Below are 15,722 nucleotides of genomic sequence, written 5' to 3' on the forward strand. Positions count from 1 at the left end.
GACATATTGTTGAGGAGTGGTCCATGCTGGAGAAAAGTCCATTTTGAAAAGCTTGTGCAACGCCCTGATTATGAGTCCTTATTCCAGTAAAACACGTTTTAAAGAGTTGCTCTCCAATGTGTCAAAGATGTTGGTCCTCGTTGTGAAGTGTAAGTCTAATATACAGTAAATTACCTCTAATGTTAAAAGACTAAAATGGCAATAGGTTTCACTCATTTAATCTTTAAAAACTAAATATGCATTTACATTTGTCAAAACAATCACTGATGGATGTTAGAATGTGTCTCAGGGTCCTGATTCAGTATCTGATGTGTCACTGTCCTCTAGTGGAGGATCTTAAGTGAGACACATTCAGGCTTCATCACTCAGAGAGCTCCCTCCACCGTCTGCTTTAAAGGGTCAGTTCACCCAAACTAAAACACTTATTTCCCCCTTTGTGACGGTCTGTCTGTTTTCCTGTTTCATTTTCAAAAGTGTTCACCCCCTGTCTTATGTCTGTGTCTGCTTCCTGTCTCTGTGTTTTCCCTCCTTTTTGATTTTTGATTCTGTTCACCGGGTACCATTGTGTTTTTCCTGCCTGTCTAGCTCTGTCTTGTTCTTTGATTCGTTATGCATGTATTTAAGTTCTGTTTTTTCTGTTTGTTTTGTGGGTTCTTTGAGATTACTAAGGAGTGATTTCTGGTTTGTACGCTGTATATCAAGACAACCTTCAACAAAGGTCCTTTTCTGTGTCGAGACCTTCTCTGCCTCTGCCTTACCCTCGGGTCATCCACCTCCTATGTAAGCAGTCAGTAGTATATAAGAAGCAGTCAGTAGTATATAAGCACCAAATGTGTCTTTAACCATACTGTAGTTTTCTTTTTCAAGAAAAGTTGATATTTTGTTAAAAAACATTACTTTATTGTGTAGTGGGTGTTAACTGCATGGCATTTGGCTCATCATGCATATTAATAATCTAAAGAGGAAGTAAATCTAGTCTTTTAACAGCCTGATATCCGTCTTCTGCTCATTGTTACAGAGGAAAGGCATCTGTGAACACATCGTTCCTCTTTCACTGTAAGTAGAAACAGTTTATTAATATGACTGATTCTGTTTAACCCGTGTGAACATTATTTAATCTGACATGTTTTATAGTCTCACAGAGATGAGAGGAGCAGCTATGAGTCTAACTGCAGCAGCGAGTGGATTAGTTGTCTTCCTGCTCTCTGTGTCAGGTACTGTACATCTACACTTACATTCATCACATGAACAGAGGGGATTCTGGGAAAAGGTGGGACTTGTAAAATCAGGTCACATGTGGGAATAAGTGGGATGGATTTGTGTAAAAGGCAAACCTAGCAGAAACATTTTAAATGTAATTGTGTAGAATTGTAGAAACTCAAAGACGTTACTAGTTTTTTTGGTGGATATTCTGAAGATCTTGTCGTGCGTTGCCACTGTCCTTTGCTCCAATCATCTGCATCAAATATCAGTTTGCTTATCACTTTTACAAGCGTTAAAATGAGAATATAGTGTATGCATAACTGTTCCATCCTCTCTCTGTGAAAACATTTAGCTTTGTTTTTTTCTAAAGACGACTTAAAGAATCGCCAGCTTTGTTTGTATAAAGTTTAAGTGATTTAGAGAGATATTCTTATTCTAAGTCATAACATATTGACTCAACTCTTATGGATCATACATCTGCACCAAACCCTGCTAGATTCTTCTCTACTCTCTGACCTCAGTGTTATATTCCCACACTCTGAGTTTAAAGCAGTCTTCTTCTTTTTCTCATCTGTATATCAGACAGAAGCTGCTCTCACCTCAGTGTTCTGCATTTATTTTTATTTTTCACACTTACCTCAGCAGCAACCTGACCACAGAGCGAACAGAGAGGAAACTGTACCAGAAAAGCAAAGACCTGTATAATTAATAGTATTCCTAATATTTTAACCTCTTAAGCCCTGAGCCTGTTTTTCAGGTCTCAGGCTCGAAAATGACATTCCCAGAACAAATGACCATATCTTCACTTCTAAAAGGGTTAAATTAATAATCTTTATTCTCAAAGTAATGATAAACCTGTGAGTTGGATGTAGAAAAGTCAGAATCAATATAGATGTTTTTTATTTTAAAGAAAATTCAGATTGAACATAGTAAAAAACTGTAAATTATAGTGTCCGTCCAAAAATTATTTTATACTTATAGTGAAAACTACCCTTGGATGATGGTAAGGTAGACTAAAAGCTTTAGGAATCCAAAGTACAACATATAATAAGTACCCTGTATCAAGATTGATGCAAAACAAGTGAAACTTGACCTTTTTAGAGAGATTTAGCCAAAAAAACCCACTTCTGGGGTCATTTGGGTGGATTTGACCTATCTCTGGCCCCCCTTGGTCGATTTTGATGAATGAAATCTCTTTATAACCGCTAGATCCAATGGAATCGAGGGAAAGTTCTATACACACCAACACGTTAACAAATAAGGAGTGAGAGTGACGCGTGACCATAACCGGAAGCTGCATATTAGCAGCTAACTTTTTCTCTCCAATTTTTACATAAAAATGGAATTATGGATTATAAATCATTTTTTAAAAGGCACAGGTACATTACCAACCTATGGATCAACAGTTGAAGCCGCGTTTTTTTTCGTTTTAATGCCATTGAACACTTCTTTTGATCAGATTGACAGCTACGGTGAGACGATCTCCCGTAAAAGCTCCGTAAAGGTACGCGTTGTGATGTCTGTGTTTGCTTCCCCTGTCGCGAGTTCGGATCGCTCAGTGAGGATACTATAACTATATAATCTGTGGAGTCTCAGCTTTAATCGGATATATTGTATGTGCAGCTACGATAAGTAATAAGGGTATCTTTATCTTGAGTTGTGTGCTAAAGTGTGTTAGCATTTTTTGGCTTAGTGCTAATTCAGAGGCTTGGTATTACCCTTTTGTTTTGGTAAAAATGGTTCATATCTTCAGTTAGCTGAGATTCTTCCCGTTAATCTGGTGCTAAACATTAATAGATTCATAAATGTTAAGAAGCCCTGAGACACAGTCTCGAAAAAAAACGGTGGGGGGGGTCCACTGGGGGGACCGTCGTCCTTAACCTGTTAAGCCCTGAACCTGTTTTTCAGGTCTCAGGCTCGAAAATGACATTCCCAGAACAAATGACCATATCTTCACTTCTAAAAGGGGTAAATTAATAATCTTTTTTCTCTAAATGATAGTGTCCGTACAAAAATTGGATTAACCATTGGATTAACCTTCAGCAGCGTTTTTATCGTTTTAACGCCATTGAACACGACTTTTGATCAGAATAACAGCTAAAGTGAGACAATCTCCCGTGAATGCTCCATAAAGCTACGTGTTGTGATGTCTGTGTTGTGATGTCTGTCGTGAGTTCTGATCGCTCAGTGATGATACTGATATTTCTGGAATCTGTGGAATCTCAGTTTCCTAATCGCTGGATTGGATGTGCAGTTACAATAAGTAATAAGGCTATTTATACCGTCAGTTCTGTGCTAACTGTGTTAGTATTTTTTCGCTCAGGGCTTATTTAGACGCTTCTTTTGCGACTTGTGCTTTATTAATATCTTCAGTTAGCTGAGTTTCTAACCGTTAAGTGAGTATGACACATTAATAGGTTTTTAAATATTAAGAAGCCCTGAGACACAGTTTTGTGAAAAAACTACCCGCCAGACCCGGATTAGGGTCCTCTCGGGTTTAACAGGTTAAGAGGTTAATGTTCATGCTGGCATGTTGACTGCTTGTGTTTGGACTTCTGTTCTACCCGGTTTAATTCAGAAACAACAAAGTCATACATTTGTATTTGCAGCAGTTATAAACTGCCTTAACCTGTTACGAACCTTCCGCCCGGTACCGGGCGGATAAACGCGTCATTTGCAGGAAACAACGTCTAAGGAATCTTAATATTGAATAAAACTATGAATGTGTTATATCCATGTAACGGGAAGAAATTCAGCTAACTGATCTTTTTAATTTTTTTTTTCAAAAAAAACCCACAATGCTAGCACTCAGCCTCTGAATTAGCCAACAGCGAAAAAATATAACCCATCTCTGCACCTAAACTCACTCTAACTCCCTTATTACTTATCCTAGATGCACAACCAACCACTCGTTTTTGGTGTCCTGGAGACACTGAATCTACCGGTGCCCTCCTCAACACTCAGTGATAAACATTCGCGACGCTATAAACGAAAGCGTACATCATAACATGTCGAGCTAAGTAGCAAGAAACGCTAACATGGCTTACCTTGGTCAAAACTGGTCTTCAATGGCATTTAAACGATAAAAAAACGATACTGCAGTTAATCCATAGGTTCATCCTATGTATCTGTGCCTTCTTTGAAATTATTTCTGATAATCCATAAGCAATAAAACGGCTTTTTAATTTCCAAACTCCAGAAGGACAAAATCTGCAAAAATAGTTTCATTTCTAGACGCGTAGCCCACACCTTTTCTCTTTACAATGAGTGTGTGAGTGGGCCTCCCCCTTCGATTCTATTGGCTCTAACGGTCAGAAAGGTGTGTCAACGATCCCAATCGAGTAAGGGGGGCCAGAGATAGGTCAAATCCACCCAAATGACCCCAGAAGTGGGGGTTTTTGGCTAAATCTCTCTAAAAAGGTCAAATTTCACTTGTTTTGCATCAATCTTGATACAGGGTACTTATTATATGTTGTACTTTGGATTCCTAAAGCTTTTAGTCTACTAACCCATCATCCAAGGGTAGTTTTCACTATCTGTAAAGAATAATTTTTGGACGGACACTATAATTTACAGTTTTTTACTATGTAAAATCTGAATTTTCTTTAAAATAAAAAACATTTATATTGATTCTGACACTTCTACATCCAACTCACAGATGTAACCTTGCTTTGATAAAAGAAATTATTCATATAACCCTTTTAGAAGTTAAGTTGTAGTCATTTGTTTTGGGAATGTCATTTTCGAGCCTGAAACATGAAAAACAGGCTCGGTGCTTAACAGGTTAAAAGGAATTATAAAACGGATAAGTCAAATCAAGCAATCTGATTGGTTCTTAGCCGTGAGAGAATGAGCGTATATTACGGGTAGAATTGTAGTTATTTTTCACAAGTCAGTATCCCTCCGCGTCTGAGAGAAAGCTATAACCCATCCTCTCCACCTGCAGCTGGACAGTCAACGGAGCTCCTTCTCCAACAGAATGCTGCAGCTCCCCTGTCACAAGGACAGATACTGGAAAACATTCCTGCCCACTGCAATAACACTGTACAACAAATCACCTCTGGCTGGAAGAGAACTCTCTGCTCCATAGTTTCTCTAGAAATAAAACCACCTTGTACATTTTACTCACACATAATCTGTTTCATATTTAATACTCCATAATTCCATATATGTTGAATATATATATATTTGTATATATATATATATATATATATATATATAATATCTGTATGTATATTTTCTATTTTGTATTTTGACATGTATATTTTATATTTTATTTTATATTTTATTTTATTTTATTTCTATTCTTGTATATTTTGTTTTATTGTAAAATGCCTTTTATGCTGCTGTAACAAAAACAATTTCCCAATTTGGGATCAATAAAGTACGATCTATCTATCTATCTATCTATAACCGTTAACTGTCACATTAAGTCCGTTACGAAACTAACTAACTAACAAAGCTTAAGATGGAAACATTTATGGTTAACTTCGACCTCCGGGGTGGCCTTACTATGGAGGAATGGATTGAGCAGTGCCTATCTCACCTAAACTACGAAATGCAGAGCTACGTGAAGAGCAAGTAGACCAACTGACCTCAGCCTAGTACAGTAACCTCATAAGCCATTCTACTGAAGCTGGACAGTTTTTCAGTGGGTGCACAATAAACGGCATCATACAAATTAATGTAAATAAATAGCCAAATAATCGATCAACGCTGTCTGTCTAATATGTTCGCTAGCTGTTAGTGTTGTTGCATAGCGACCACCTCGCACTATGTTTTGTGCAGAAGGCAGCAGACGGACTATTATGATCAAGATCCCTCCGCTTCGCGTCGGGCTCCTGATCAGCCTGTCGGGTGTTCTTTTACCCATAATGACCGTGTCACTGCACATTATCCCTTATTAACTTTGATTGTGGTTTCTGTTGTGCTCTGTGTTACAGTGGTTCAGGGTCAGAATGGCTGGGGAGTGACTTACTCTTTTACTGAGATCTGTGCAGTGAAAGGATCAACAGTGGAGATAAGATGCAGCTACACACACCCATCTCCATGGAGAGGCAGTGTAAACACAGTAGAGAAAACGTTCTGGTTATTTAAAAAAAAATGGGGTACATTTGAGGATCTGTTCACAGAATCAGAGTATTCAGGTCGTGTAGAGGATCTCTGTGAAAACAACACCTGCACTCTGAGAATCAAAAACCTGAGAGAGAGCGACTCAGCTGAGTACAAGTTCAGGATCAAAACAAACCAACCAGATGGAAAATATGATGGTTCGACTGGCGTCACTTTGTCCGTCTCAAGTAACAATTTTCAATTATATGTTAATTATTTCTTAATATCTTGGATATAATAATAGTAATATGCATGTGTTTTGATAGTTTTTCTTAAATAACATGTATGTTCCTTCACAAATCCAGATCTCCAGGTCACATCAGATAAAAACTGGCTGTTTTGTCAGAACAGTTGTCATCAATCTTATTATCCGTCCTACATCTGGAACAAGAACGGACAAATAATTCAGGGAGAAACATCTTATTATACAAGCAACCCGAACAAGGCAGACAGTTATTCCTGTGCTTTGAAGGGACATGAGGACTTTCCCTCTCCTCCAGTGTGTGAGTTGACTCCAAAAACTTCTATTAAAATATAAACTAGTGGCGTTTTTCATTTAACTCTATTGGTCATTTTTTACTCCTGTTCAAATTACTGCTGAAAAATAGAACAAATGATATGTTTTTATTTTTCAGGTGTCAGAGGTCAAACCTGCAACAGAGTAATTTACACTGAGATAAGCATCTGCGCCTTCAAAGGATCATCAGTGGACTTGTCCTGCACGTACAGCAGCTTTGAAAACGATGTTAAATCTAAATTCTGGTTCAGACCTGAGCGTATTCATCAGGGACAGAATTCCTCTCAACCTGAGGACCTTAGTGAAGACTCCCAGTATGCAGGTCGTGTTCAGATCCTTGAAACAGAGAGAGGATGCTCCACTCTGAGGATCTCTGACCTGAGAGACTCAGATTCAGCTCAGTATCTCTTCAAATTCAAAACACCAAGCTTTGAATGGAGGAGTGATTTACCTGGTACAACTCTGACTGTCACAGGTACTGATCAACCAACCCAGTCTCACGGCATTTCGTGAGACCATTGCTCCCTGGGCGCTGTACAATAGCTGCCCACTGCTCCTAGTACTAGACTCCAGGTACTAGGATGGGTTAAAAGCAGAGAACACATTTCACTGTGTGTGCTGTGTGCTTTAATGTGTGACAATTAAAGAGGGTTTCATCCCTCCCAATTCTATTCAATTCTATTCTAGTCACGACATTTAATCTATTGATTCGTGTTCACCAACACGATTTTCCCCTTTTTTCGTGTCACACAGAACGATTTTAAAAGCAATGTATTGGTAGTGTGTTTCGTGCCGGCAACACGTCTTTTTGTCTGGTCGGGTCTTGGAAGACCGGAAGCTGTGTGGTTCATGAAAACATGTTCTTACTCAATATCAAGCCACGATTATTGTTTTTATTTTAAAACGTATAATGTCTGACTTTTTTGCCGTCAGCGAGGAAAATAACTATAAAACCCTGACTATTCTTTCAACTCAGTATTTATATTCTTATATTCAAAGAAAATCAGTAATATCTTTAAAAACTACAAGTCCTTTTATATCAGCTGTGCACCGTTATGGTGTAAATATAACCTATCTACCAATTGGATCAAATATAAAAGTCAGCCGAATTAATGTTGATACTGCATGGAGACGTATTGTGTGAAGAGAAATTGAAGATGTTGTTTAATTGTTGATATATTTATGATCCACGTCACGTATTCAGTTTCGGTGGCAGTTCTAATCAGGGCTCTATAAATAGAGAACTACGGCAGATGTGTAATATTTAATGCAGCCGAATCGTGTATTACAATGCCGTTATGTGATGACTTCCAAAGAGAAAAGCAAGCACACTCGGATTAAAGTATTATTTTCTTTTTTTTGTAATGTTTTTCGGATTTCCTATCGCATAAACACCATATCCCAACGTGCATTGCGGCTAAACAATCCAATCACCGAGCTACAACCATAGCTGAGGATCTTGGGTAATCAGTTCAGTGTGTATCTGTTTCCGGTTATTTTATTTTGAAATTCAGTTCCTGACGGATGCCAAAAAAGCCTGAGATTATAGAATTAAACAAATAAATAAAACAAGGATAATGTGTGTTATTGTTGAGTAAATAACAGTGTGTTATTTAGAAACTAATAACAAATTAGAAAGAAAAAAAGATTTAAAAAATACAGATTTCAGTATTCTGAGGCTCTGAGCCCCATTTATTTTCCTCACGGACGGCAAAAAAAGTCCGACATTATACGATTTAAAATAAAAACAATAATCGTGGCTTGATATTGAGTAAGAACATGTTTTCATGAACCACACAGCTTCCGGTCTTCCAAGACCCGACCGGACAAAAAGGCGTGTTGCAGGCACGAAGCACACTACCAATAGAAATACATTGCTTTTAAAATCGTTCTGTGTGACACGAAAAAAGGGGAAAATCGTGTTGGTGAACACGAATCAATAGATTCAATGTCGTGACTATAACACGAAATTCCGTGAGACTGGGTTGGATCAACACACACTGATGTAAATACACCAGGACAATACAGTTAAAAATACTAAATGTTGATAATGATAAATCAGTTTGTGTAATTTATGTTTGATGAATAGTTACTGTTGTTTTTCTCTATTTCTACATTTATCATAATTTTTTTCTTTTGCTTTATTGAAAGGTGCTATATAAATAAACTTGCCTTCCCTTACCTTATTATTGTTTCTTGTTCTAACGTCCAGCTCTCCAGGTGCAGGTGATCAGAGCAAAGGTCTACAACTATTCTATTGAGGCAGAGCTGAAGTGTCACAGCAGCTGCAGTCCAGCTGGTTCTCTGAACTACGTCTGGTTCAAGAACGGAGAGAAAATCATGACGGCCGTGATATCTTCTTATAAAGGCTTGTTTCATCACAGAGACAACATCTCTTGTGCTTTGGAAGGACATGAAGACTTCCCCTCTCCTGCAGTGTGTGAGTTTACTGACATTACAATACAATGACAAATTCAGACATACTGGAGTCACCGGGGTCTTCTGAAGTTCATAACATCAATTTCATTTTCATATAAGCGACTAACAATAAATGCAGACAACCATAAAGATACAAACAAGTATCTTACAAGAACATTAGCTTGCAATAAGCCAACATGTTAAGTGTTTACAAAATATGTCAAAGTAACTGTTCACAGTGTCTTTCAAACTGGCCAGTGCTCTCAACAAATATAAATATGACTATTCAAAAAGTATCCTGTGTTTTATGATGGAGAAAATGTTTGCTGTCCACGGCTGACGTTAAATCAAGGACTTCTTTCTGTGGATTGATATGACTGCACATAGTCCCTTGATCCTCCTTAACAGCAGTCATGTTATCCTTAGCAGCGTTCTGTTAGCGAGTATTAACAGCCTCTGAAATGTCCAAATTCACCAATCAGAATCAAGTATTCAACTAAGCCTTGTAATAAAAGGAGAAGAATGTGTGGGGTCATTGATGTAAAAAAGATAAATAAAGACTTGTTATTGGCTGCCAGTTTCCAGGAATCTAACACAAGGATCTATATCACAATATATAAATAATAAAGACAAAACTCAATTCAATCATGTGTGATAACATGTTTTAATATTTGAAATACTTTTTCATTTCCATACCCTTTTTCTAGATGGTCCAAAGCTCCCCTCTGTGTCAGTGAGTCCCTCTGCTGAGATAGAGGAGGGCAGTTCAGTGACTCTGACCTGTAGCAGTGATGCTAACCCAGCAGCTAACTACACCTGGTACAAGGAGGATGAAGACTCTCCAAAAGCTTCAGGACAGATCTTCACCATCACTGACTTCAGAGCTGAACACAGTGGGAGTTATTCCTGTGGAGCCCAGAACAAGTTAGGACGTAGTAACTCCACCTTACATCAGATTGTTGTGGCAGGTACGTTTTATGCATTCATCCACTACCAGACACTTATAAGCTTGTTTATTTCAGTCACATTATCTGCATGGTAGTCAGATTTTCAATGTCATTCTTGGATCAGGTTCATAATGTTTTCATTAAATTCAGCTTGTTTGTTTTCAGTCACATTGTCTGGGTAGGAGGCTGAAAAAGGAGTGTGTGTTCAAATGTACCTTTCCGGTTCGGGATAGGGGTTGTTTTCTTTCTTTTACATAAGGGAATAATTATCCTGAGGGTCCAGATTCAGTATGGGGTGCAGTCATTCCCTGTGCACTCAAGCGTGAGAGTTGTGTCTGTTTTGTGAAGCTTATGCCAAGTGCAAGTGCCCACAGGCTGAGAGATATTCCATCGGTATTGAGAAGGAAATAATAAGGAAATAATGAATCACCTGTTCATCACAAAACTAACAATATCATGAATGTATTTGCATTTGTTTCAGCTTCTTGAACATTGGACAAGTATTCTTTTATTAACATTACTTTTAAAACAAATTATGGTATATTTTTTTAGGAATAGGAAGGTTGAAAATATAGTCTTACACTGCTCCTAGTACCAGGATGGGTTAAAAGCAGAGAACAGATGTCACTGTGTGCGCTGTGTGCTCTGCATGTGTGACAGAGGGTTTCATCCCTGCAATTCTATTCTATTATTATCTATTATATTACACACACCCTGTAATACTCCAAAGTGCCCCTAGGGGTCCTTGTATCCATATTTGGTAAACACCGCTGTATTAACCATCTGTTCTCTGTTGATTACTGTTTCTCAGGATCATGGAAGCAACTACCTTTTGTATCAATCCCTGTTGTTCTCCTGGCTGTCATTTCTCTCTCTGTCTTCCTGTGGATCAGGTGAGCAGATCTGATCGTCTTAATCATTGTTTGTTAAATCATTAAAAGTCTGTTTGTCTGGTGTCAACATGTGATCTTCTTTTTCTTCATAAACTCTCTAACCAGAAGAAAGAGGGCTTCCAGAGACTCGTCTGAGCCTGAAGAGAGAGCGGACAACAGGGAAGAGGTGAGAGTAGATGCTTACGTAATTAATCGAGTACAAAAGAAAACATATTACACTCAATTTATAATGAGGAGTATTTCATGGTCTTTAAAGGTGGGGTAGGTAAGTTTGAGAAACCGGCTCGAGATACACTTTTTGTTATATTCCATGGAATGCTCTTAACATCCTGATAGCAATGAATATCTTAAAGGGGACCTATCATGCAAAATGCACTTTTGTACGTCTTTTATACATGAATATGTGTCCCCGGTGTTCCAGGGAACTCACCAAGTGTCAGAAAACACAACCCTCTCTATTTTCCTCCATACCCAAATCTCTAAAAAAGGGGCTGCATCGGATCTGATAAAAACTGATCCAGATTTGAACACTGTCCTGACGTCAGGACGGTGGCGCTACGGCTATTGGGCCAACTCCACCAATCAGGAGGAGACAGCCACGGCCATTGCCGTTCGAAAGCGCTGGAGACGCTGTAGTACATATGCCAGGCCAGTAGATGGTGCTGTTCTCACTGAATCTGCCCTTGCAAAAACAGAGCTAAACATTTTCAAATAGGTGGCGAAGTCCCTCCCCTTCCGGTGGACCTCCATGGGACCTTATTTCGGAAAAATTATGTATTGAAGTCAATGGAGAGAGAAAGATTATCTTTCGATCCCGTTTGAATTGTGCCACGAATTACACATATGATGTTTGTCAATTTAAAAGATAATTTTGCAAGTCAAAAAAAAAAAAAATGTGTCGTAAAACTGTGAAGTAACACATTTGTTTGTGTGAAACGCTCAATGAACTACATCTCTGGTCAACAACACACGTCACCAAGATGGCCGTCACTACTGTCTTGTCAACACAACTACCCTCACTATCACCACAATGAAACACGTCCTGAAGAATGTCATGCAAAGCTGCCTGCCTGCCTTCCTTTGATTCTCTCTGAACTGCCTGGTCGTTTTAATGTTTAATGTCAACCATTTGTGCAGATAGCATGAAGTAGAGAAGATCGCCGATGCTAACGTTAGCGTTAGCATTTCTCCCCCGGGCTTAAATGGTGTATTATAGAATGATCACACCGGTGACAGTACTATTCAAAGGGTTCACGAAATATGACTACTACTCTTACTGTTTAACATTTTGGGTTACTTAATGTTACTTCATGTTAAGGCTAATAAAAATGACAAGGCTGTAATGCTAACTAACGTGCTAGCTACTAGCTAGGTAGCTAACTTGATCAAGCCACTCCTGGTCGTTTAATCAGACGGGAAGCAAAAGAACGAGCAAGACCCATTGCTGGTATAATAACAACCTGGTACTAAGCACAAAACAATTGTGACATCACTTACGCGACTCTGGGATTTGTAGTCTTTCTAGTTACGTATTTTTCATAGTCTTATATTTCAAGTTTTACGACAAACTGTGACTTTTTTGACATGGAAATGATTTTTTAAGATTGACAAACATCATATGTGTAATTCATGGCACAATTCAAACGGGATCGAAAGATAAGTTTTCTCTCCCCATTGACTTCAATGCATAATTTTTCCGAAATAAGGTCCCATTACCCGGAAGTAAGTGGGCGTGACTTCGCCACTCTATTGAGCGAAATGAGGCATGGCTAAAATGCATGATCTGTTTGGTATTTTGAAAAAAAAAAAGTATAAATATGCCTTATATAGGTATGGTCCTACACTATATTATTCAAATATAGCATGATCGGTCCACTTTAAGTGCTTTGACAAAAAATCCATTAAAAAATATCATCTGTGGAAGCCGTAGTACTGTAAAAAGTACGACCAATCATTTTAGCCGGCCCGGCTAAACATGGGACCTTAAATGTAAAAATGCATAGTTTAACTTAAAGTGTTTTCCTCCCTGCAGTGTGTACCTGATCAGCCGGAGCAGCAGGATGACCTTCAGTATGCCAGCGTTCACTTCAACAACCGGGCAGATCCTCTTTACTCCAACATGAGAGCAGCTCAGCCCCTCAGACACACGGAGCAACAGGAAGTCTCGGAGTACGCTGCCGTCAAGTTCAGCAGTGCTGCCCCGAGGTGAGCAGATCCTCACACAGGAACATTGTTCACATATCATTTAATTCCTTTTGCATTATTATTAGTACTAAAATCTTATTATGTGTTTTTCAGGGCTAGAGGTCAGGACTCTGAAGAGGATCCCGCTGCATTGTACAGCACGGTCAACAAATCCAGATAAACACAGCAGGCGATGCATTTGAAGGATGATACTTCAGTTTTTTTTACAATCACATTTCTATGTACACAGGGTAATGTGGATTTTTTAAATACATGTCTCAGGGTGGACCTCTCCAAGAATGAGGCGATGAGTTTTCAGCCTAGTTTTTATTAATCTGAATGGCTCAAATGTAAAGATTTTGTTAAGTATTTCACAGCTTAATGTACTGAATTGTTAATATTTCTTGTGTAACATGATTTTTGCCACAAAAAAATTACAAAATGTAGAGATGTTGCAACAAGGGATCTGATCCCTAACTGCTGGCTTGATGGAAAATGTAGATATTACTAAAGAGTTATAATTTACTGATAACAAACCATTTCCATTGTTTTGTAAGTACATTTATCAACTTTATTATATATGTTCTTCTTCTTGTCTAGACTGAAATATCATCAACTACTTGTTTGTGTTATTTTGTATCCATTCCAAAATACATGTTGTTATTGAAAAGCACATTGGGATATCAGAGAGGAACATGTGTTGCTGATGTAGTTGCAGTTTCATTCTGCTGCCACTAGGTGTCAGTAAAGAGCCGTATTTCACTGATGGAAAACCATTACCAAGAGCCTGTAAAGCACATTTATCTTTGGTGTGTGTACGGCCTTAATGTTCACACATTCTTATTCTGACATCTTTTTATGTAAATATAAAAGTTCCATTATCACCAATTAAAATAGTTAATTTCTTTGTTACTCTTTAAGTTCATAACCATCACAACTTGTTGCATTTATCTATTTTGCTTTGTTGTTACACCTGTTCTTCTGACCCTAGTCTTTTGCTCTGTACTTCATGTGTTTACCTTTCTCTCGTTCTGTTCTGGTTTGAGTTCATCAATAAAGGTTGAAATGTTCATAACTCTCGTCCACACTAATGCTAATGATAGCATTAGTGTCACTAATCTGTCATTTCTAAATAGAATAATTGCACGTGTTCACTTGAAATAAAAACACTGGAAACAATATTAAACTAAACAAGCTGCAGAGTTTGTGAGGATACATCAGAAGGTATAAAGAACACAGTGAAGGCTGACACACTGAGTGAGAGAAGTGTGTGAGTGAAGTGTGTGAGTGAGAGAAGTGTGTGAGTGAAGTGTGTGAGTGAAGTGTGTGAGTGAAGTGTGTGAGTGAGAGAAGTGTGTAAGTGAAGTGTGTGAGTGAGAGAAGTGTGTGAGTGAGAGAAGTGTGTGAGTGACTGAGTGAAGTGTGTGAGTGAGAGAAGTGTGTGAGTGAGAGAAGTGTGTGAGTGAAGTGTGTGAGTGAAGTGTGTGAGTGAGAGAAGTGTGTGAGTGAGTGAGAGAAGTGTGTGAGTGAAGTATGTGAGTGAAGTGTGTGAGTGAAGTGTGTGAGTGAGAGAAGTGTGTGAGTGAGTGAGAGAAGTGTGTGAGTGAAGTGTGTGAGTGAGTGAAGTGTGTGAGTGAGTGAGTGAAGTGTGTGAGTGAGTGAGAGAAGTGTGTGAGTGAAGTGTGTGAGTGAGATAAGTGTGTGAGTGAGAGAAGTGTGTGAGTGAAGTGTGTGAGTGAGAGAAGTGTGTGAGTGAGTGAGAGAAGTGTGTGAGTGAAGTGTGTGAGTGAAGTGTGTGAGTGAAGTGTGTGAGTGAAGTGTGTGAGTGAGTGAAGTGAGAGAAGTGTGTGAGTGAAGTGTGTGAGTGAGTGAGTGAGTCAGTGAGAGAAGTGTGTGAGTGAAGTGTGTGAGTGAGAGAAGTGTGTGAGTGAGAGAAGTGTGTGAGTGAAGTGTGTGAGTGAAGTGTGTGAGTGAGAGAAGTGTGTGAGTGAGTGAGAGAAGTGTGTGAGTGAAGTGTGTGAGTGAGTGAAGTGTGTGAGTGAGTGAGAGAAGTGTGTGAGTGAGTGAGAGAAGTGTGTGAGTGAAGTGTGTGAGTGAGTGAAGTGTGTGAGTGAGTGAGAGAAGTGTGTGAGTGAGTGAGAGAAGTGTGTGAGTGAGAGAAGTGTGTGAGTGAGAGAAGTGTGTGAGAGAAGTGTGTGAGTGAAGTGTGTGAGTGAAGTGTGTGAGTGAAGTGTGTGAGTGAGTGAAGTGAGAGAAGTGTGTGAGTGAAGTGTGTGAGTGAGTGAGTGAGTGAGTGAGTGAGTGAGTGAGTGAGTGAGTGAGTGAGTGAAGTGTGTGAGTGAAGTGTGTGAGTGAGAGAAGTGTGTGAGTGAGTGAGAGAAGTGTGTGAGTGAAGTGTGTGAGTGAAGTGTGTGAGTGAGAGAAGTGTGTGAGTGAGTGAGTGAAGTG

The 15,722-nt window shown here is 38.9% G+C and overlaps 1 protein-coding gene across 1 annotated transcript; it reads left to right on the forward strand.

The window, feature by feature from the left end:
• Window positions 1-1,028: 1,028 nt before the first annotated feature.
• On the forward strand, window positions 1,029-14,389 carry LOC117482056 (B-cell receptor CD22-like). Its single transcript, XM_034130039.1, has 11 exons — window positions 1,029-1,056; window positions 1,135-1,214; window positions 6,147-6,503; window positions 6,621-6,818; window positions 6,951-7,307; window positions 9,045-9,272; window positions 9,958-10,218; window positions 11,009-11,090; window positions 11,196-11,256; window positions 13,123-13,295; window positions 13,389-14,389. The coding sequence occupies exons 2-11, from the start codon at window positions 1,145-1,147 to the stop codon at window positions 13,453-13,455; spliced, it is 1,854 nt and encodes a 617-aa protein (XP_033985930.1). The 5' UTR covers window positions 1,029-1,056; window positions 1,135-1,144; the 3' UTR covers window positions 13,456-14,389.
• The last annotated feature ends 1,333 nt before the right edge of the window (window positions 14,390-15,722 follow it).

Source organism: Trematomus bernacchii, unplaced genomic scaffold, assembly GCF_902827165.1.
Source record: "Trematomus bernacchii unplaced genomic scaffold, fTreBer1.1, whole genome shotgun sequence".
NCBI classification, from domain to species: Eukaryota; Metazoa; Chordata; class Actinopteri; order Perciformes; family Nototheniidae; genus Trematomus; species Trematomus bernacchii.

Excerpts from the sequence above, each read along its gene's own strand:
- LOC117482056 (XM_034130039.1), top strand. The coding sequence starts at position 1,145 with ATGAGAGGAGCAGCTATGAGTCTAACTGCAGCAGCGAGTGGATTAGTT. Across the intron at positions 1,215-6,146 it reads CTTCCTGCTCTCTGTGTCAG|TGGTTCAGGGTCAGAATGGC; the intron begins GTACTGTACATC and ends TCTGTGTTACAG. Across the intron at positions 6,504-6,620 it reads CGTCACTTTGTCCGTCTCAA|ATCTCCAGGTCACATCAGAT; the intron begins GTAACAATTTTC and ends TCACAAATCCAG.